At 36.9% G+C, this 23975-nt stretch overlaps 1 protein-coding gene across 6 annotated transcripts in view; it reads right to left on the bottom strand.

Annotated features, from left to right (window-relative positions):
- Positions 1-23975, bottom strand: part of adcy5 (adenylate cyclase 5) — a 211104-nt gene that overhangs the window by 22843 nt on the left and 164286 nt on the right. For 4 of the 6 annotated variants that reach the window (XM_051958891.1, XM_051958890.1, XM_051958888.1 and 1 more), the window contains exons 6-12: positions 22288-22446; positions 22001-22142; positions 18906-19043; positions 14036-14058; positions 8744-8903; positions 3918-4015; positions 829-916 (exon numbers count right to left, since the gene is read on the bottom strand). In XM_051958891.1, the coding sequence (XP_051814851.1) occupies positions 829-916; positions 3918-4015; positions 8744-8903; positions 14036-14058; positions 18906-19043; positions 22001-22142; positions 22288-22446 (808 nt within the window). The remainder of the gene's footprint in view (positions 1-828; positions 917-3917; positions 4016-8743; positions 8904-14035; positions 14059-18905; positions 19044-22000; positions 22143-22287; positions 22447-23975) is intronic. The other 2 variants (XM_051958889.1, XM_051958887.1) reach the window with 1 other exon arrangement.

Raw genomic sequence — 23975 nt, 5'->3', positions numbered from 1 at the left:
TGTTAAACAGCTGCATACTCTTGAGCAAATGACCTTCTCGATAAGACTCCAAAAAGACCAAGGAAAAAAACGATGGAGAAAATGGTCTGTGTATTTGGCCACTGAAACAGATAAACATTAACTACTATTGTCATTGTGATACCCTGTTATTGTGAAGCAAAGACTTGCAATTCATTCCGAGACCCTCCCCCATGTTTTTATTTTTCTAATTTACTTCATAATTGTTTTGTTTAGATTTGTTTTCCATTATTATTTTATTAATTTTAATTATCTTTTTTGTCATTATTAATCTTGTTGATGTTGGGGATATGGTTCCTGGTTCCTGTTCCTTATTCTGTAAATGTTCTTTTAAATAATGTTATAAATAAAAAGATTTTTAAAAAAAACTAGAGTGAACTGAAGAGGTTTGTAATTGACTGCTCAGTCACAAAACCCCAAATACAAGAAACACAATCTCATATATCAGCTCATTTCGCATCATCAGACTCACAAAAATATCAGAATGAGATATAAAGCACCTGCCAGGAGGTCAAGAGCAGCGTATGTGTAATATTTCAGATCGCTGATATAATCTGACTATTATTCATGGCAACCACAGCCTGATAAAATATTAACAGATTCGCCTCTGTGATGTCTGCCTTTATATGGAATAAAGGAATCAGTAAGTTAAAGTCCTTGTCCGTTCCTGACGTTTGAGATAAATATAATGCAAGTCTATCTGCAGGTGTAGATCCTGCAGATAGACTTCTTCTATCTGCAGGATCTACACCATCAGAAGCATTGGAGCTTCTATGGCAGCTTCATTCATCACAGGTGGCGACTTCTCACCCCGAAACAGCAGTAAACAGCCGAGACGAACATGACGGCCGTCAGGATAATGAGGCAGGTGATGAAGAAGCCGATCATCAGCCTGGAACTGAAAAAGAGACAAGAAGCGTTTATGGACGTGTTATTTCTGTCTTTATTTAATGCTTTACTCTCCAGTCTGTTTTGTTGGAGAGGGTGCAACACCGGAAGCATCATCTGCTCGTATCAATGTAAATACTATACATGTGTGGGTGTGATAGAGAGGATAATGTACAGTAAACGGAGGACAGAAGGTGTGAAGAGGGTTAAAGAAGTGATGAGGGAAAACAGATTAAAGAAAGAGAAGGAGGTGGTGTTTTAAAACATTTTAGACCAATTTAAAATAATTTTGTGCAAGTTTCAAGTCAATTTGGAAAGCTTTGGATCCTTTTGGACAATTTCCAAGTCATTTGGGATGGATTTCAAAGCATTTTGGATTATTGTTCAAGACATTTTATACAAATTTCTAAGCATTCAGGCAGTTTTCAACTCATTTTGGACACACCTAAAGTAATCAGCCTCTTAGTGTGAACCATAAAAGTTTTATGGTTGGTGAAATATGGGAATAAAAAAACACATGGACATTTTTGGACCAAATCTGCATCATCATATAACTGGTTTGTATTATTCTATCAAAGTAGTGCTGGTCTATTGAAGACCATTTGTTCATATCAATGAACCTGCAAAATTTTAGGACTCTGTGTTTCTTCTCAAATATTCTTCAAACATTATACCACAGAAAACAGGGGAGAGAAAGTGTGAAGACAGTTAAAAATGTGATGAAGGAATACTAAATAAAGAGAAGAAGGAGGCGGTGAGGACCCGAGGGTCTCTGAGGAGTTGTCTGTGGGAAATTTGGAGTCATTTTGTACATGTTTCAAAGCATTTTAGACTAAATTAAACCAATTTTTTACAAGTTTCAAGTCAATTCGGTCATGTTTGGGTCCTGTTGGATAATTTCTCAGTCGTGGATCGGTTTCAGTGCAAAGACCATTTGTGCACATCAATAAACCTGCAAAATTTCAGGACTTTAGCGATGCTATTTTTCAAATTATGTACTTCATTCATTAATCCATCAGTTGGACTGAAGAAAACGCAAAGATCAACATTAAACCCATACCTTTTCAAAAATTTCAACTCAAAAACTAACATGATCTATGGATTTCATACATCCATCCATTCTCTATACACCGCTTTATCCTCATGAGGGTCGCAGGTAGTGCTGGAGCCTATCCCAGCTGACTTGGGCGAAGGCAGGGGACACCCTGGACAGGTCGCCAGTCTGTCACAGGGCTACATATACAGACACACAATCACACTCACATTCACACCTACGGACAATTTAGAGTAATCAATTAACCTCAGCATGTTTTTGGACTGTGGGAGGAAGCCCACGCATGCACAGGGAGAACATGCAAACTCCATGCAGAATGATCCTAGGCCCAGGCTGGGATTTGAACAAAGTATCCTCTCACTGCAAGGCGAAAGCGCTAACCACTACTCCACTGTGCAGCCCCTGTGGAGATCAATGAACCTAAAAAAAATCAGGACTCTAGCTATGTTATTTCTCAAACATTCTTCAAACATTATTCCACAGTAAACAAAGAAGAGAAGGTGTGAAGAGGGCTAAAAAAAGTGATGAAGGAAAACTGATTAAACAAAGAGAAGAAGGAGGTGGCTAGGTCATGGCGTGTGTGTGTGTGTGTGTGGGGGGGGGGGTACTCTGAGAAGACTGAAATGGGAATAAAACACAAAAGGGGAGTGGAGAAATGAGAAGGATCAAGGAGAAAGGTTAATAAAGAGGCCGGCTAAAGAAGATCAATACTAAGAGATGAGCAGGGAGAGAAGTCTGAGAGCAGGAGGGGAAGAAAAAATAAATGAAGAGGGATCGCTTTGAGACCAAACCTTCCAAAGCTGTTTGAATCTGGTAACTGCTCGCCTGCAATTACAGCTATTTTGATTTGATATTCTCTTTTATGACTCATCTTTTATTACTCGTCTATTCAGCTATTCATCATTATAATTCTGGTTTTAGGGCAAAAGATAGGAGAACTTGCAGGAGACATTGAAGAAATGTGGAGGGTTTGAGAGGCTGCAGAGATTAAAGACCAGACTTCAGAGACAAAATATAGTTTAAATGTTTGTTCAACTGTAGGATTTTTTAATATACTGTATATTGATGTACTCGATGTTAGTAGATTAGATGTATGGTATTAACAGGGAAAAGTTTGGGGTTATTGGATTGTAAAAAAAAGTCAATTTGACTTTGAGTTTGTTGTCTATCAGAGTAACTTGCTTTATCATCTGAGTGGACCTTTAAAAGGACAATACTAATTTACTGCATCTTTGGACTTACTGGTCCTTCAAAATATAAAAATATCATACTCACAAAGCTAGATGGTAAAAAAAAAGAATGAACTCAAGTTTTAATTATGAGCCTTTTCTTGTATTAAAGGACCCAGTGTGTAGGATTCAGGGGGATCATCTAACAGAAATGCAATATAATATCCAGAACTGTGTTTTTAATCACATATCACCTGGAAATTAGACTTGTTGCTTCTTCTTTTTTTGCAGAGAAATTATTCAAAATTCAAATCTGAATTTTCAGAAAATGCAGAGAACAGGTTAAAAAAGTCTGGTTAAAAGCATTTTTCTGTTGTACCTTTTATGTTTGGATGTTCTTTAGTTATTTGTGCTTCAGAGATAAATGTGGGATTGTATTCAACATTACAAAGTAACTGCGCAAAAAAATTACTGTAAAAATGCATCTTTAAAGATATTTTCCTATTTCAGTGTACAAATAGTGACTTAACAGTCAAAATGAACTGTTTAAGAGGTTATCCTGTCATTGTGATGTCACTGGTAAACTAATAATAATGTAAGGTGAAGGTAAGATATCGCTAAAAATAATAAAGAGGCTGTAAATCTGAAATGACAGAAAGAGAACTGTAAAATGACAATAATCAAAGTATCTGGGAGAAGCCAAACATCTGTCATTGAATATTTTTATAAAATGTGATGTATTTCATTGGATGACTGGTTTCAAATTTGCTGCATTATTTCAAACTCACAATGGCATGATGATGATCTGGATGAAGCAGATGAAGAGAAAGACGAGGGAGGCGCAGGCGACGTAAGCTCCAAACCTGGAGTCCACCTGTTTAGAATACTGCAGGAAGAAACCAGAAGAGGAGAAAAGAAAGAAACAGCAGTTCAGCATTTGACAAGAGACTTTTCTTAGATCCTGCCCCATTGAGCACAAGATGCAAAAATCAATCAATTAAAACAGGTGAAAAATCTGACTTATTTTTGTCTCTGCAGGTGTCAAAGCTCGTATTTTGGCATCAGTACATGAATGCAACACAAGCATGTAGCAGAACTGTTCTCTTGACACTCAAGACAAGTCATAAAATGGAAAAAAGCACTTTGAGACCTGAATTTTTATTATTTTTATATTTAAAATCTCATTAAATCTTTATTCTCGTCACCCTCAGTGTTTGAGTCTTTTCAGTTCTGGTTTCATATTTGAAATTACAAAGAAAATACTTCAAAATCTCAAGTTTTGAGCTGATGAATAATTAATATAAAACAAGATGTAAATAAAACAAGATGAGAACTTCAACATTTGAGTGTCTGCACTGAAAGGCCTTGGACTCAACACAGTAGGCAGAGCTGCTTTAAAAGGAAAATATTTGAAGGCTGGCTGTCACTTTATTAGTCAGCATTCCAACTTGAAGGACTCGTTCTTGACTTCAAATTTATTTGTGAAGACTTGATGTGGATTCGGGAACTTGTAGCTGCAGCCTGAATGACGAGGCCAATATTGATATTTAGGAGTTTAAAAGTATGCCGGATGAAAATTGTTGCCTGACTTTGGTGAAGATCTGTTACTAAAAACTACGACAAAGACATGCACCAAGGTTAAGAGACTGTCAAGTGTTCTCAACTGATGGAGAGACTTGTTAGAAACTTCAGAAAAATGATAAAATATTTAGTCATTTCTGTATGAAAACTGGGGCTGCACAACAGCGTAGTGGTTAGCACTTTCGCCTTGCACTGAGAAGATACCTTGTTTGAATCCCGGCTTTCCCAGGATCTTTCTGCATGGAGTTTGCATGTTCTCCCTGTGCATGCGTGGGTTTTCTCTGGGTCCTCCGTCTTCCTCCCACAGTCCAAAAATATGTCGAGGTTAATTGATTATTCTAAATTGCTCATAGGTGTGAATGTGAGTGTGATTGTTTGTCTGCATATGTAGCCCTGCTATAGACTGGCGACCTGTCCAGGGTGTCCCCTGCCTTCGCCCGAGTCAGCTGGGATAGGCTCCAGTCCCCCCACGACCCTAATGAGGATTAAGCGGTGTATAGAGGATGGATGGATGTATGTATGTATGTATGAAAACTTCTTATTACCAAATGACAAACTGACAGACACTGATACAATTTACTGCTGCAGTTGCTAGAAAACATGTATTTCTATATCTCTATATAATAGACCCCTTGCAGTGTTTACTAACACAAGGTATGCGCACGCAGACCCGGTGCAGGAGCTCCTCCACATTCCACTTTAATTTAATGGGTGAGCCAGTGTCTGACGACTGGGGTGTCTCGGAGTTCCCTGAGCAAGAACAGAAAGATAGCGTTTAGGAAATTGCATGTCTCGGCTTTGGCCGCATCAATGGGCTCGCTTTGAGAAGGCGGTGGCGGCTGTTGTTTGGGGCTGCCGCCGCTGACAGCCGCCTCCTGCTGCCTGCCGGACATGGATGCAGCAGATGGTGTGCTGTCCTGTTGCTGCTGGCCTGGTTCGGCATGTTAGGTATTAAAGTAATCCTTCAATGCGTTATCAGGCACTACTTTGACATACTGCACTGTCCTGCTAACGGGCTCAGGGCTTCTCCGGTATATCAGCAGGAACTGTAATATCAACATAACGACTACTCCGGAGAACGCGGAAATCAGTATTAAGTAAACCAAACGTTTAGCCGCGGTAACAAAGCAAGTTCCACCTGGTCGCTCTCACAGCTGCCATATCATCTGCTTTACTATGATTCTGACAGCCGACAGCACAACAAGAAGCCATATTTAGCGTAATATGTGCTTGCAATATCATGCCATGGCCAGGTAAACAGGCTTTGTTTTGAACCGGGTCTGCGCGCGCAGCTGCCTAATTAAGTATGCATACGTTATGTGAAAGGGGTCTATAGGGCTGGGACTTGAATGCGTTAATTCTGATTATTAATTGCAACAAAAATAACGCATTAAATAAATTAACGCATTTAATCGCACTTTTTTCAGTTCCCTGTGGCACACCAGTGATTCTGATGAATACTCTAGCCCAGTAGGTGGCAGTAATGAACCTAAAGTCTGTTTGCAGCCTTGATGAAGATGCAGAGGAAGAATTTAGTGACGTGAGCGCACTGGTGAACAGAGAAGGAAGACGAGATTGAGCTTGTTGGGCAAAAAGTTTTCTTTTAAAAATCTTCCTGATGGCAGCATGGATAAAAGCGTGGCTGTGTGCAAATTGTGCTACAAAGAGATTTCTGATCACTGCAGCACTTCAAGCTGACGGTACCACCTCAAGAGCTAACATTAGCTACGACAGTCTTGCTAACGGCTAACGGTGTAGCCATCCCATAATAGACCACTTTAGAAGACACCGAAAGTGCTTTAGTTGACAAAAAGTCTTAAAATGTTGAATATAATCACTATAATTGCACTTTGATTTTGCAGTAATCTGTGAATGTAAGAGATGGATGAAAAATACAGAAAAAAAAGAAATTAAACAATTTTGTTGTTTAAGTTACACTGTTGAGGCTCTGACTCCTTGGAGGAGGAATAACTTAAGCAACAAAAATATCTGTTTTTTAATAACTTAATTATGAACTTTTTGTTTATAAAAAATTACATAAATAAACATTTAGTTTCCTAACAAAAAGAACCATCAAATTGACACCATTTGTCAGACCCAGAATCAATGAAAACAGAATGAATCTCTGTATTTTCAACTTTTTGAACATCCTTGAACTACTTATGCTTAGGTTATATGCCATACAGTGGAAAAAAACAACTAAATCCAGGCTTTAAATCATCAAAATTTGTTTTTTTCTATATGTCCCATTTTAAAATGTTTAAAAATTTTAAATTATAACAAGTATATGTCTATTCATTGATTCAACTGTCAACTACAAATTTGTTTGAATTCAAAAATATGTCAAATATTGGCTGTTTGACAAAGGTGCAATTAATTGGGATTAATTAATTACAAAATCTCTAATTAATCCAATTAATTTTTTTAAAATTGCATCCCACTACTATATATATACACTGCTCAAAAAATTAAAGGAACACTTTTTAATCTAAGTATTGCATCAAATCAGTGAAACTTGTGGGATACTGATCTGGTCAAGTAAGTAACTGAGGGGGTTTTTAGTCAGTTTCAGCTGCTTTGGTGTTCATAAAATTAACAACAGATGCACTAGAGGGATAACAATGAGACAACCCCCAAAACAGGAATGAGTTTACAGGTGAAGGCCACTGACATTTTTTTCCTTCCTAATATTTTCTGACTTTTTTTCACTAGTTTTGCATTTGGCTAAGGTAAGTGTCACTTCTGGTAGCATGAGGCGATACCTGGACCCTACAGAGGTTCCACAGACAGTCCAACTCCTCCAGGATGGCACATCAATGCATGTCATTGCCAGAAGGTTTGATGTGTGTGTTTTTTTTTTTTTCAGGATTTGGTTAGTAGAATAAAGCAACACTGTAATGAAATATCACAAGTTATATTTAACCATGGTTGACGTACATCAGTGGGGTAACTGCATTCGCTTCGGTATCTGGCTGGGTAAGTATGTATATGTGTGTGTGTGTGTGTGTGTGTGTGTGTGTGTGTGTGTGTGTGTGTGTGTGTGTGTGTGTGTGTGTGTGTGTGTGTGTGTGTGTGTGTGTCCGGTCAGATATCTCTGCAAGTGCTGAAGTCAGGATAATCAAACTTGGCACTGAAGCTCAGTCCAAGGTCCCCTGCTCAGTTGTGGAGTTAGAGGTCAGCAGATCAAGTAGGAAGGGATATACGTAGGATGATCAAAATTGATACAGAGTATCATGCATGGGCGTGGTTCTGCCCTCTACTGAGGGCTGGTCTAGTTGGTTTTGATTTCGTAGAGATGAAAATCCAAGCTCTGTTTTTACAGTTTCCGAGTGTAATAAATGGTGTAGTTTTGGAATTTCTTTTAAAGGTGACATGCCTTTGTGACTCACTGGTGGATTTAGGGTTCAGATTATTAACAGAAGGTAACATTTTACAGCTCTGCATGTTGTTGCTGGATTGATGGCTGCTGGATGCCGTGTATCAAAACTGTCTTATCAGAGAGGAAAAAAGAATGAACTAAGGTGTGAATCAATAGTGTGATGAGGCTATACATGAGTCAGGAGGCAGAATCTGACATACAGAACCAGAACTGATCTGCTCCAAGTTTCCACTTTCACCACAACAGAAAGAGAAAAGTGATGGAAACTTGAAAACAGGCTTCAACTCTTTTACCCCCTCCGCCCCAAATTCTTCTGTAACAACACAAACTTTAAGCGCTTTTCTCAACCCATCCTTCACTGTCTGAAGCGGTTTACTTGTTCTTTCCTTCAGGAGCTGTCTTCCCCATTTAAAGCCCACTTCCTGCATTTCTCTGTTACACTTCCCTTTGACTGACTTCCTCCAGGGACAGAAAAGAGAGGAGCTTTTTGCACGGCGAAGATTGCTTGTCACGGACAATTATTTGCTGCTATATTGGCAGTGTGTGTGTGTGTGTTTTTGTGTGTGTGTGTGTGTGTGTGTGTGTGTGTGTGTGTGTGTGTGTGTGTGTGTGTGTGTGTGTGTGTGTGTGTGTGTGTGTGTGTCCTGCCGTAACCTTCTTCTCCAAGTCAGGCTCTCTGAAGGTGAGCAGGAACTTCTTGACGTGCTCCGATCGCAGCCGGTCGATGCTCCGGGCGTCGATGGCTCGGCCCAGGAACTCGTCCACCTCATCCTCTGGGTTCAGGTTTTCCTGTGTGTTTCTGAAAATGAAATGCCTGAATAAAACAAAATGAGACCAATTGACGTTTGCATCTCCTGAAAAAAGGCTGTTTTAGCTTGAACTGTTTGTTTAGTTGTTTTCCCAACTATAAATAAAGCACAAGTCCATGATTGCTACACAGTCACCTTGACAATCTCCTTAACCCGGAGGTGCTTTCACATTTAGGTAATCATATGCAAACCAAGAAGGAGCAATTGACCAAAAAGACCCTTTCTACCCTCAAACCCAAAGATTGAATCTGCAAAGTGGCACTTGTGCTGATTTGAATTGTGCGACCTTGTTGACGAGCACTAATCAGCGGATGGAGACGCCGTTCTGCCCTAATCACAGTGATTACTCTGAGGATGTTTTACTACCTCAGAATTAACAGGATCTTAAAGAAGATACTCACTGAGGAAAATAAAAAGTGAGTGAAAAAATGCACATAGATTAAATGCACATGATTCAATGAGAAGTTGACTGGGACAGATTGAAAGTTGAAGCAGGATTTTCTGTATTTAGTAAGTCTGGAAGTGAATTGTGGTGAAATATGCGACATGATTTGAACTTTAAAACCAGACAGGTGAAGTGAACGACACTGAAAAAAATGCTCAGGAACAGATTGAGGAACACAACCAAGAGCTCAAAGTGTTGATCCAACTTACAAATTGCCCAGGGGCCTCATTTATAAAACATTGCGTAGGATCCATACTAAAGTTTGCGTACGCCGAAAATACGAAAAGGACGTATGCCCCTCGCCCCTGATTTATAAAACTTTGCGTAAGCACAGCTGCATGCAATTTCTTGATAAATCACACACCAGCTGGAAGATTGCACAGGTGGATCCACCTCACATTCCGCCCACAACACACCCACATTTTACCATGAATGGTCAATGCAAAGTAACTCATGAATGTATCTGTATATAAATAAGCTGCGGGATCCACGGCATTTCACGCAGCGCCGGCCGGCAGTCTTTTCACTGCTGTGCGTCAGGATGAATGAATCATGTGTTGACCCAGGCCACCCTGCCACTAAATTTGTTATGATCATGTCCGATGTACAAATAACTTGCACACTGATTGAATGTGCATTTTTTCGGTTCACAAAGAGAAATTCATTTTCACTCGGGAGTTGTGGTGTGAAGCATGTGTGCCTGCGTGCCTGTACAGGGCTGATTAATGGTTGGACGCTCATCCCATTCGGCCGCATATAAATAAACAAAATTCTTTACTTTTTTTTGCCTTTTTACTGTGATAGTTGCACTGAAGAGTGACAGGAAATGGGGAGAAGAGTCTGGGGAAGACATGCATAAAAGTGCCGCGGGCAGGAACCGAACCCGAGCCACTGCGTCAGAGACCACCCCTACAAATGGATGAGCCATACAGGCGCCGGGTGATCAGTAAACAAAATTATTTAATAAAGATCACCGCACCGGCCCCAGATACCGGCCCTTCGGTCAAACGACCGGCGTTCAATCCGCCCCTGTTAATATATGAACATAGTTCTGCAAATACAGGTTGGCCGAATGGCGCACTATATGAACATCTACAACAATGAGGGTTTATGATTATCCAGCTCTACAAGTCTAATATGTGATAACAATAAAGGTTTGAGATCAATCTGGTTTCAATTCACCACTTCACCCTCCGGCACTGCCGTTCCCTCTGTCTCCAAAATGTGCTTAAGCAAGCATCAAAGTTGGCGCACCGGTGCGCACATTCTCACGCCAAGTTTTTTTTAGAAATCACAACAAACACAGCGTACGCCACTTTCTACGCAAAGTTTGTGATTTACGCCCTGTTTTGTGCGTAAGGAAGCATCAAGAATCAAGGTTGGTGCGCCGGTGCGCACATTCTCACGCCAAGTTTGTTTTTATAAATCACAACCTTTGCGTAGAAAGTGGCGTACGCCACTTTCTAGCCCTGTTTTGTGCGTATGCAAGCTTTATAAATGAGGCCCCTGGTCTTTATCTGGGATACAGGATGAACCAGAACAAGTCCAATCCCAGAGGACCCAAAGGATCTGCTGCAGATGTTTTGGAGCAAAATACCACTGCACATGCCCAGATGTGCTGCATGTCCCAAATGATTCACGTCTGTTTTGACAGATTTTAAAGTTGTGCGCTGAATTTGTTGGGTTTTCAATGTATAATTCAAGCCTAATATTTAATTTGATCAGGCAAATTTCAATTTCATTTAATACTGGAAGGTCTTAACCTTAATGTTTAACTCATTCAGGCAAATTTGCATTTTAAATTGTATCTATATAAACCTTAATACTAATTTTAGCCATGTAAATTGCTTCAATATTTAAATTGGTCAGGTGAATTTGTATTTCATATTAGATTTATATTGACCTTATTATTTAATTTAACAAGATAATTTGTACTTTATAAAATATTGGATATTCCTAACCTTAGTATTTCAATTATTCAGATCTAATTTTATATTATATTTATATTACCATAATATTTGGACAAATTTGTATTATATATTACATTATATAATTTATATATTGTATATTTATATAATATATATCATGTAATATATATAATATATATTTATATAACATATATAATGTATATTTATATAATATTGCAGGGTCTTAACCCTAATAATTCAACTTGTCAGGCAAATTTGTATTTTATATTTATATTATATTTATATTAATCTTAATATTGTATTTTGGCATGGAAATTTCTATAATAAATAATATTGTAGGTTCTTAACCTAATTATTGTATTTGGTCAGGTAAATCTGCATTTTATATAATATTAACAATTCAATATTAAAAAATATTCAGATTAGTTAGTTAAATAAAGTTAAGTAAACACATAAAATACATAATAATACAAAATAAAATTATATAATAAATAGCATGGTAGGGATTTAATCCTAATATCTAATTTTGTCAGAAAAGTTTGTATTTAATATTATATTAATTTTAATCTTAATATTTAATTTAGTCAGATAAACTGTAATTATAATATTGTAGTACCTGTATCTTTTTTATTTAAATCTGTTCTACCTAATAATAGTTGAAGTTTTGAAGATGTAATTTTGTTAAGTGAAGTATTTTTAGTCCGGGAGCCTGGATGGTCTACCATGTATCCTCCCACAACAATATACTACTTGATTTTTTTTTCACCTTTGTGATGTCCTAAATGAGACTTTGAGTGGTAACAGTAAAATAACTCATTCCCACTATAATTTTTGATGCTATTTTTATTACTTTATTATATATATATATATATATATATATATATATATATATATATATATATATATATATCTTGAGATGTGTCCGGATTTATGTTCAGACAAACAGAAAAACATAAAAGTCCTCAACATAATATAGAAGAAAAAAGAAATGGTTGTTTACAGTATAAGTATAACATTTTTCTCTCCCTAACTGTGTCCCTGATGTCCTGCTTTACATTCAAAGTGTGATGTTGGTCCAAACTGTGTCTAGAGGTGATGTTTTCTAGCTGAATATGACGAAAACCGCAGCATAAACTTCCTCTCAGTTCTGCAAACTGTTAGCGAGTCTGAGCACCGAGATCTGTGCTGCAGCCCGAAGAAGAGTCTGTCAGCATGGATGGTTCGGCTGAGCGTGTTGTCAGAACAAACCCACAGATACTGAACGGTTGGAAGGATGAGAGGAGGACAAGTTCTCTGCAAATGAAGGCAGTACTTTGATCAGTGACAAGTGCAAGGTTAAACATCCCCTCCGCTGAATTCTTAATATTCGGCCTGGAACGCTTGTTACTGTAGCACATTATGAACATCTCTGTCTGAGGGGGAGACCTCAACAGAGACGGAAAAGGAATGTAAATGAGCTCGCTGTGCAGGTGGGTCATACCAAATTCAACGGCAATTAGAGGTATTTATCAGCAATAAAACTGAGCCCGAAAATAATTTTTGTGTGTTTTTCAGAGCGGCATAGATGACTAATAGCAAACAAAAAAGGGACAGAAGCAAATTTGTTGTTGCATAAGCTACAAGATTTTCTTATATTGTCAACAAAAGTGGACTCAAAAATCAAGGAAAATCTAAATTATGAATATTGCAAGTTTTTGGTTTCAGGTTCAGACCAGAGACAAGAGCACAGAAAAATCAGCACAGGCAGAAATATTAAAAACTGTTGCAAATTTGCCTTTTGTGTAAATATAAATCTGCAAAATGTTGAAAATTTTTACTAAAATAAATAAACTTCAGGTATTTTGTGTCACTAAATCTGCTTGGTAACCAACTCCACAAATTTTAATGTTAATATAAGAGTTTTTTAAGTTTTGCAAGTAAATTAATATGAGTTCAGTGAATGTTTGATCCTGAAATTATTCTATCAACATAAATCTACAAAATGTTTAAAATTTTAGTAAAATCAGTAGATTTCAGGTATTTAGTGTAGCTGAATTTGATTGATGACCAACTTCACAGTATTTAATAATAATATAAGAGCTTTTTTGTGCTTGTGGGCAAATAAGTAATAGTCTAATGAGTGTTTGCATTTAAATTTTATAAAGCTGATTTTATTTCTTGTGTTTAAGCCAAGAAAGAATACAAACTGTTCTAAATTTACCGTTTGCGTTAATATAAATCTGTAAAATGCTGAAAATTTTACTAAATCAATAGATTTCAGGTATTTTGTGTCATTAAACCTGCTTGATAACTAACTTCACAGTATTTCATATTAAGATAAGAAAGATTCTACTGAGTGTTTGCTCCTAAAATTAATACAACTGATATTAATTGTAGTGCTTTTTTTATATCCACAGAATGGACATTAGTATGTGTTCACACTGTAATCTGTTAGTAAAAGTAAAAGAAAACAGAGGTGTCGTTAGATCCCATAGATTTGTTTGGACAATTTAAATAGTCCTAAAATTGATCTAAATATTGATCTCTTACTTGAATCCTGATTCATAAACATTCCAGTGTTCTTGCATAGTAGCAGCTTGTGACTCAAAGGTCTTATTTAACTCACACTTACAGTGCTGATCACACTGACTCTCACTGATTCTTCCTTTTCGGTTTCTTTGTTCGAGATCACTGCTTAATGAATGTAAGAACAAGTCCTGATTCATAGCACACAAAGAAAAGACACAACACAGTGAAGACACAATAGCGTTGAGGTGCTACTCACTTGTCCTTGGGGTCCTCAAAGCCCTGAAGAGAGAAAAGACAACATAAAAAGTAGGGAGAAAAAAAACACCTGATTAGTAGCAAAACTGGCTTCAACATTTCAACCAATTGACAGAATATGACATTTTTTTTCAATTAAATAAATCATAAAGCAAAAATCTTTTCAAAATTTTATAGCATTTTTCTCAGTTTTATATAATTTAAAAAATAACTATCTTCAATTTTCTACTACTGCTTGGGAAAAACAATCAGTTTTAAAATTTTAGTAAACATCCCCTCTGCTGTATTCTTAATATTCAGCCTGTGGATGCTAGTGATGAGTACTTTTTAAAGAATTGTATAAGTAGAACTGCTCAGCTTTAATCTACATTTGAGTAATTGCTAGCTGCAGCTCAAGAAAGCATGTAAATGAATTATTTAACTACAATACATACATTCACTTTATTTAAATCACACACTGGTGCATGATTGATATAGTATTTACAATTCTGAGTTACGAAAACTTCTGTTTAACCTTGCAACAACTGATCTTTTTTCATAAAGTTTTTCTTTTTTCTTTTTAAATTGCATTATGGAGCTTCAGCCTACCAATCATCTTGTGATTGTAGCTTGTTCAACTTAATATCAATGATCGACCACAGTTCTGCCATTGTAATTTTGGAAAATAACAAGTTATCGAGGGCCTGAAGACATAAAGATTAGTCCAAACCAAAGAAAAAGTATGACTGAAAGAAAAAGTTCCCTGTAGCTCGAAGCAGCTGAGTAGAAACTCCTGCAGGTTTTGGCTAAATTAAAGATATTTGTGTCAAACTGGGCCCCAGATTTGCGCTGCTCCGCCGATCTCAGCTCTGCACAGCAGGAAACGTAGGATGAATTAAAAGTTTACTGCACAGTTTTCGAGTTTAGATAAAGGGATGGAAGAGGACATGAAAATTCAAGGTTATGCCAGTGGCGAGAAGAGGCAGAAAGGATGTTATTTTTATATTTTCAGCACTCAAAAGACCACTGAAAATATTCATAAGCAAACAGATGAAAAATAAACTTATGTATATGAAATTCCCTGCAAAAACCTTAAACTTCTATTTCAGCACAATATTAACTGTGCAACTTTCATTTCCTTGAATTTCATATTCCCTCCCAAATTACTCCATGATCCACTGATCCATATTAAAATATAATCATCTGCTGTCACACAGAGCCTCAGAAACTGTTATCTACTTACTCCTCAATATTGTCATTAGATTTCAATTCACATTGTTCTTCTGAACATAATTTCAAGTGAGCTAATGCACCTCCAGCTCCCTCTTGTGGACAAATCTATAAATGTCAACACAAAAGGCAGCTCAGCTAACTTTCAGCTTTCCTTCTCGTTCCTTTCCGCAAAAGCAAGCAGCTAAATCAAAAGCAGAAAATTAAACCACATGTAGAAAATCTCAGATGCTGCACAAGTGATTCACTGCTCAGAATATAAAGTCACAAAAAAATTCTCTGTGCACATCTTCATCTCCTCTCTCTGTTTCTTGCTTAATCTTCAGCTGTGTGATCAATGAACAGTGCAGCGATAGGGACGGAGACGATGACAGGCAGCTGGAAAATAGAGACCTAGGATGAAGAAAACCTGCTGCACATGAAGCTGATGGGAAAATCCTTAAAACTCTGAATGTGAGCCAGGATGTACCAAAAACATATTTACATCTGATATTTAGAAAATTAAAGGAAGAAGTGCACCAAAGTCACTGATGTGATGTCAGAAAGAAATAATTGTACCCGCTCATCCAAGACAGAAACAGATAAGCCTTATTTAATTTTGATTAGTGTTTCTTTAAGGGCCAAAAAAAGTCAATTCTAAACCAGTCTGGCATCACTTTGTTGTTGTTTTTTTATTGTATAGTGTTAGTGTGGTTTAAGTTTCAGCAGGTGGTGCTCTAATAAAGCCACTTGGCCACTCGTTTTATTTATTCTAATCACAATTGTAAAGCAGCTCCAGAGCTCCCAGTGGATCACATAAAAATTAATGATGTAGAAATCTATGCTCATGGATTGCTTAACGACGCACACAGTTTAAAAAAGAAAAGTGTTAACTATTTTAAAGACAGGCACCTTGAGCCTTCAGAATAAAAGCACACAATGATAAATACCATTTGTAAAGTAGTGTTTGCAGAATTTAACCCTCTGAAAGGCAAAACTTGTCAAGCAGTTTGAAATGTACGTTTTCTTTTCTTTCTTTTTTTTAATGCATCAAAAATATACAAGTTGTCAGAGCTGGAAACTGTAAAAACAGAAAGAATGGCTGAATTTTCCAACAGTTCTGGAAGTAATCATCTGTGGCATGATGCTCTGTCAGAAAATCACTTTCTGTCACGTGTCATTTAAAATTTTGCTTAAAAATAAATGGTTTGCTCTGCACAGATTCTGTAAAAAATAAAAAAACTCTTTGTTTCTCGGTACAACTGAGAAGTCGGCTACAATAAGGTCATGTGACAAAAATTCAAGGAACTTTTCAGGTGAACTGCAGGTTTTGTGTACACAGGACAGATGTTATGAAACAAATGAAAATATGCAAGTAGTAAAATATCTAGAGGACATAGAGCTACCTGATATTTTTATTAGTCCTAATAACATGTGAGGGCACTTGGAAAAACGTTGTACATGTTGATTCATATTTTTTTTCCTACAATAAATAATCAAAAAAATAAACTGTTTCTTCTTTTCTTGTATAATTTATGGCGTTACAATTGTGTCATATTGCATGTAAGTTCCGCTACTCACATTATTCTTCTGTTTGTTTAATTAAATTAGTTGGTCCTATAAGCCGACCTGTCCAGGGTGTCCCCTGCCTTCGCCCGAGTCAGCTGGGATAGGCTCCAGCACCCCCCGCGACCCTAGTGAGGATAAAGCGGTGTATAGAGAATGGATGGATGGATGGATGGATGGTCCTATAAGCTCTTGGCTATCTTTATTTAACTTTTAGTTTAAGCTCTTCTCTTGGTCATTTTAAGGACTTGTCTCTTATCTTGGTCATTTTAAGACTGATCTGAAAAAAAAACAAAACAAGATACAGCATGTATGCTGTATGCTGTACCTTGTTGTTGTTTTTTTTTTTCCCAGATCAGTCTTGGATATCCAGATATTCCATTATTTGACACGATGATCCTTGTAGAATCTCTATATTAACACTTACTTACACAGACTTGTAAGTTATGACCACAAGAACAAAATAATCAAATAAAAGATAATTAAAATATTAAATCCATATTTAATGGCTGCAATATTCAAATAGTAAAGCTGATTCTAATTATACTGTATATATTGAGACTTTTGATGATTAAAAATGTTCTAGTATGAAACTGTTACATTTTGACATGTATCTCACTATAAAATGCTGGCAATAGAGCATTTTTATATGTGTAATGAGAAGATTGTCTGGAATCTGGTAATATTAGAACCATGATGGCGGGAAACTATATGGCTTAGAAATTGGGGAAAATGTGCTTAGTACCCAACAGAAATAACTGTCTTTAATTTATTCATGGGTTCACTCTCTATGACATGCTTGCACAGCTTTTACACTGTTCAGTGGTTGCACTGCATAGAATATATCTAAGCAACTATGAGTTTTTGAGTAATTCAAAAGAGAAAAATTGGGGTGGAGCTGCATGCAGGTTGCAACTATGATTATATTTAGTAAAAAATTTAACAATTTTTTCCTTGCTATCACAGAAAAACAACTGTGATTGCTGGAAAGGTCAATTCAGACAGTTTCATTCAATATGTGCTATACCTCACTGCAATAAATACTTTGAGAGCAACTCAACTGAGAAGAAGGGATACAAATTTGGATGCTAAGTGCTCTTCTCTAAGGGCTAAAGGTTCCAGTTCACACACAGTGAATAGTTTAACAATCAAACTGAACTTGCATAGTTTGACATTTAAACTCTGCTCTTCCTGTATTTATAATATTGTATTTCACTGATTTGCACATGTTTATCCAAACTAAGTAAGCTTAAATGATCTAAAAACAAGCACTAGTGTGTCTATTATAAATCATTTGCATCTCCAAGTCCCTAATTTATTTTTTTTACAAAATTTCTAAAAGCAAGTATTAAAGGGGGACTGCAGTTATTTTTAGTCGTGTATATTAGTTGTGTTATATATAATTTTTAGTGATATTTTAACTCCTTTATTGCCCTTCTATGGAAAATTTCCACATCTTGAAGGCTAAATAAAGGGTTTCTCTTACAATATGTAGCATTAGAGCCAAGCTGAGGTAACCCACAGAAAACATGTTACTCCCCAGAATAGGACAACATAATGAAGTTCCCCTCTAACCTGTGTATCCATGAGTGTTACCAGTATCGATATAGAGCGAGTAGAAAAACAATAGAATACTTATTTTTCTCCCCTGTAATAGATTCACAGAGAAGTAGGTGGTTCGGTGATTTGAGAAAAAATATTTTGTGTCTTTGTGTGGTATGACAGCAACCATTCACTGAGTGAGTCACTGCATGCAGGGAGAGCTACAGTATGTAAAAAAAACTTAATCTTGATTCAGTCACATCATCAGTGCTGCAGCTGGATTTCTCACTTCATGACGGCCGCCTACATGTAGCTATTATCCTCCTGAGAGCTCCTGAGAGCCTCTCAGAGCCCGGTCGAGGTGTGAGGCCATTGCTGCTGCTTATCAGGACTGCAGATCAAAGGACTACGGGTATTATGTGCTGGCTTCATCATGAAATGAGAGCTAAGATGAGATACTGGCATTAGAGTCACCTGGCTGTGGGGCTCTAATAACACAGACTGGCAGAGTAGCAGCAGAGCAGCAGGTCAGGAGAGTTTGAAAGCAACAATATTCAGCTTTGACTTGTCCTCACCATCCTCTTCATCTCCTTCGAGACTTGGTTTCCGCCCAGATGGTTGTAGAAGGGACGGTCGGTCCAGTGGCCACTGTTGTGGGTGACAGAATTGGTCCTCTGTCGGTTCATTTTGGCAATCATTGCCTTTTCCTCTTTCTATAAGAGATCAAGATACAAAAATGGGTTTTAGAAACACATGCTCATGAAAATGAAATGTATTTACAGACACAAAATCTCTTTGTTTTGTTTATTCAGAGTAGTTCAGGAGACAGGTTTACCTCTAAAAGATGACAATGTTTTTATTTTTACACCATTTATGCACCCCAAGGACTAAAGTTTACTCCACTATATTTAGGAGGTACTTTGTACCAAAGCTCAACAGATGAAATATTTTTACAAACATGAAAACTCTTTTTTGTGATTATTGTGAGTGGTTCAGTTGAAAGTTCTGCCTTTGAGTTACTTTAATCACATTATCCATGCTCCCGAGACTAGAATTTTTATATTTTATTTTTTATATTCTATTCTAAGACATTTAGGAGGAACTTTTTACTGGAGTTCAACTGATGCTGCTCCCAGCTTTTAGGGCGTAAAGAAATTCAGATATTGATTTACTAGCTGATTTTCTCGATATAGTACACAAATGTACATAGAGTATAGAATTTAGATTTTAGAATGATGTTGGAAAAAGGAAACTGCTAGGGTCATTGTTTATCAAATTCAAAGCTGATGAGAAGACACCGTTTGACTCTGTACCATTATTTGCACTGCTACATGTGCTGCAGTCAGTTCTGAGATTATTGCAAAGAATGGAGTTGAAGCTGCTCTGCAGAATGAACTATGTGATGACACCATTTCTAAATTATCCTAAGCAACTTTTCTTCATTATATCACTTGATAAAATTGTTTTGCTATTGAGACATATCACTAATTCCAATATAGCTATGATCGTCCAGTATCAGTCTATGTACTTTTGACCTGTCAGCATTTATTAGACAGCTATTTTATTATTTTCAAAGCTTTTTAAAAAAAAATTTCTTTACAGTTGATGCTTTTATGACACTGAGGAGACCTTCAGTCTTCAATGCACAATATATTTATTTATAGACAACAATATACAGTCCTTGTTATTTGGAATAATCTTCTGACTTCATTGTTAAACCTGCTAAACGTTCTAACATCTTATTAGATTGTATTTATTTGCTGAGGTGTAGTGAACAAGTTGTTTAGGTTTAAATGGAGCTTTTCTTTGAAGGAAACCTCCTTGGAAACAAAGAAACTACCGTAAAACGGGGCTATAAGGGACAGCGGGGTAATAAGGGACACTTTTCTGGAAAATGTTTTAAATGTAATTCTGCGGTTTTTATGTTGAGCAGGATGCGGTTTTGTGTTGTTTTTATCAATTATCCATGAATTCTTAAAGAAATCTAGGTAAAAACCGCAGAATTACATTTAAAACATTTTCCGGAAAAGTGTCCCTTATTACCCCGCTGTCCCTTATAGCCCCGTTTTACGGTACCTCCATTTTCTGTATAATTAGGAGAAAAAATGCATGTTTTTGTTGCAGAAAACCCTATTGGAAACTATTAACTAGTGAAAATAAATGGCATGAAGTTGCACCTGAAGGAATCTTTTTCCTGCAAAACAACATGACCAGAAGAAGCAGCAATCAAAATCAAATCAACAGCAGCAGAAAGCAAAGACTCTTACTGCACACATTCAACATTCAGAATGGTTTGATTGGAACAGCAGCAACATCATGGTGTTGTACAAAATTCAAAGACCAGAAAACAGTCTCCTCCACCAGTGATAAACATTTGTTTACTCCTCAAACTGTAAGTAAATAAAAGCATCCATCGACTGTAATTCTGTTGTTCATTAAAAATAATAAATTTCTGCTCCTGGTGTTGTGTTGAAAGATGGTTTCCTTAGGTGGTAACTATTTTATTTCTTTCATATCTGATAATGCAATAGGCTCCTGGCTCTAGCATGGATTTGTCAGAAATGAAAATATGAAAAGTAACCGAGATAATTAGATCGCACAATCTTCCTTCTGTCTCTTGGCAAAATGAGAGTTATATATCACTTCACATGACAAGCTATCTATAGTCGCAGCTTGTGATCCTGCTGCAGGACAGACAGCTGATTAAGAAAACAGTGCAGTCATAAACAAACTGAAGCAGAAATCTTTCCTCTCCAAAATCCAGTTCGCATGGGACAGAAGCAAAGTTTACAAACAACGATAAGTGCGACATGGACTGTTTGTGTGTCTTTTTTTTTCCCCAAAGACGGTGCCACAAAAAGCTGCATGTAGTTGCTATGATTTTCCAAAAATGTCAGATTCTAATAATTCAATGCCCAGACGAGGAGGGTCTCAGGGGAGTCGTGGAAAGTTAAGTGATATTTTTTAGCTGTAATACACACGTAATAGTATCCCTGTGTTTTATATCAACATACTGTCTAGATAATGGAGTTGTAGATGTGTTTGCAACATGGTTAAAGCTCTACTTTTTCAGTTTTCAAGGATGTTTACTAAAAACATGTGACAGGTTTTACTGATTATTTATGTTCCTAAACTTCAACAAGTTGAATAGTCATAGATGCTGTTTTCTGAGCACATTCTATAGCAAACAGTAAGTAAGTTATAAAAGCTTATAATTGCTTGAACTAACATTAAGAGAGGAGATAAAAATGAGGAAAAATAAAGCCTGTTGTTAATGCTGCAGATTTTTTCTTCCAAACCAATAAATGGTGAAATGACAAAAGTCTGCACTGCAAATGACATTTAAGGAAGAAAATTCACCCACATTTTTTGAAATATTGTATTGATTTCCTCTCCGATTTTTAAATTGTGTGATGTGTAATGTGAGACCATAGAGCATTTTCCCTCAAATTCTACAACTCTTTGAAGCTTTTTAGCTTTTTTACACTCTGAAAACAAATATTTGGGCTCAAAACTTTACTTTACAACCTGTAATTTACAGCTACAGTATGTCATATGTCACTTATGGGGTTTATCTGCTTCTTGGTGTTTACAAATTAGCTGTCACAGTGTTAAAAAAACTACAACAGTGTGTTCTAAATTCACTAGTAGTGACTCTTTTTTACAGTACCCTTTTTTGACTGCAGCCAACAATGAGGTAGGTTTCTATGCTGTTCTTCTTCAGGTAGGTGTTTCTTTCTCCTCCTGCTCCTGGTTCCACATCGTAGTCGCCGTTCAGGTAATTCAAAGTAGCTTTAGTGATGTGGATACGCCTGAAATAACAGAAAAAAACACATTAAAGTTCATTATTTAGATACAGTATATTCAAATCTACAAACTTTCAGGCAGCTCATACAGTTTTAGCAAAACTAACTTTTTCGTAGGTGGTTTAACTTGAGCATAACCAGACAAACATACCCAGCTTGGCCTCCAGCTTCCATCTGGTTTGCTAGTGTGACATCGTTGGACCAAACATCAAACTGCCACTTCCTGAGTCCCAGAACCCCACAGTGAACTCTGCCACTGTGGATGCCCACTCGCATGTTCACATTCACCCCCGTCACCTCCCGTACCAGCCTGCAAAACACACAAGACAAGCTTTTCAATCATAATCTGCAAAGTTATATCTAATTTCACCAACATCTTTTCTGATTGACGCTGGTGTTAAGGTTGCCTACAGAACACTGGTCCATGATTGTGATTTCTTTCTAGCTGGATCTCTTATCAAAGTTTCCATAAGTGCCACTTTCATAATTTAGTTATTTTTTCTTATCGCTGTAATCATTTCCCATGGCACAGAAATACAGGAGAAGATAAATCCAGATTCTGGAAAAGGTCTGTTAATTCATTACTTTCCCAGAACCTGTAGTATAGTTAATATATTAACAAGTAATTGTTACATTTTAGAAAGAAAAGGATATTTTATAGTTCCATTTCATCCATAAAACTGAAACTATCTGCCTGTTTATACACCACTAAGACTCAGAAACTGTGTGATTTAGGTAAAAATACCCTTTAACCCTCAAGCGACCGAGTGGGGTCATTTATAACCCCAGCCATATAATTACATTTGCCATTTCCATATCTTTCATGCGAAAAATGTTTCCTACCATGAATTTGTCAATCTACTTGTCCTACAGCTGCTCATAGTTTTTTGTAGAGATCGGCCAACTGGTGTGACAAGGATAATGGAAACTTGTCTGGGGTCACTTATGACCCCAGAAAGATGTATAGGTTTTTCACTCTTGTCAGCCTTAGTTTTATTTATTTATTTTTACCTCTAATCGCTATATTTCAGTGTTTTGCAGTGCACTATAGCTGGCAGACCTATATTTTTAGCCACAGCTGCCCTGGGGCAGACTGACTGGCTGCCAATCCACTCCTACAACCCCTCTGACCACCACCAACATTACACAGCATACACATTCATACACCAGCGTAAGTGGCAGCACTGGAGGTAAGGTGGGTAAACTGTCTTGCATTGGACGAACGGCTCTGCCACCTGAGTCACAGCCGCCCCTAATCTAAATACTTCTCTGCATGTTACATTGCACACATACAGACAAGATGTTTGTGTAGATTTTGTTTTTATGTACTTTTGATTTACTATTGAGGAAACAAAAGGAATAAACTTTTAAAAGAAGTGGCAGACAAAGTGTGTCTAAATAAATACTATTGCATTCTTACAATGCATCATATTGTTCATATGGTTTTACTTTATCTCTGAGTCAAAAATGATTAAAATCCATGAATAATTACAGAAAGTTATTTTAGAATATCCATCTTAAACTGCAGTGGAGTGGAATAGGTAAGAAAGCACAAAAAGAGGCACTAAAGTAGACATATTCCTGTGTAAAATATAGTGGGGTCATAAATGACCCCAGTCGGTCATTTTAGTCGCTAAAATAGCTTGGTCGCTTGAGGGTTAATGACAAATCCAGAAAATTTAACTGAACAGATCCCTTATGATATCTATCAGTAACAGACACTTACTTGTTCTAAAACAGGTTGCAGATTATTAATCTTACCCAAATAATCAATCAGCTTTAAAACATACAGTGAATTTTTTCAGCTATTTTCTGACTGAAGTGGGTCACATCCACTGA

The sequence above is a fragment of the Acanthochromis polyacanthus genome, chromosome 14 (assembly GCF_021347895.1).
Source record: "Acanthochromis polyacanthus isolate Apoly-LR-REF ecotype Palm Island chromosome 14, KAUST_Apoly_ChrSc, whole genome shotgun sequence".
Taxonomy (NCBI): Eukaryota; Metazoa; Chordata; class Actinopteri; family Pomacentridae; genus Acanthochromis; species Acanthochromis polyacanthus.
The sequence above is the reverse complement of the archived record's forward strand: the minus strand, read 5'-3'. Positions and strand labels throughout refer to the sequence as shown.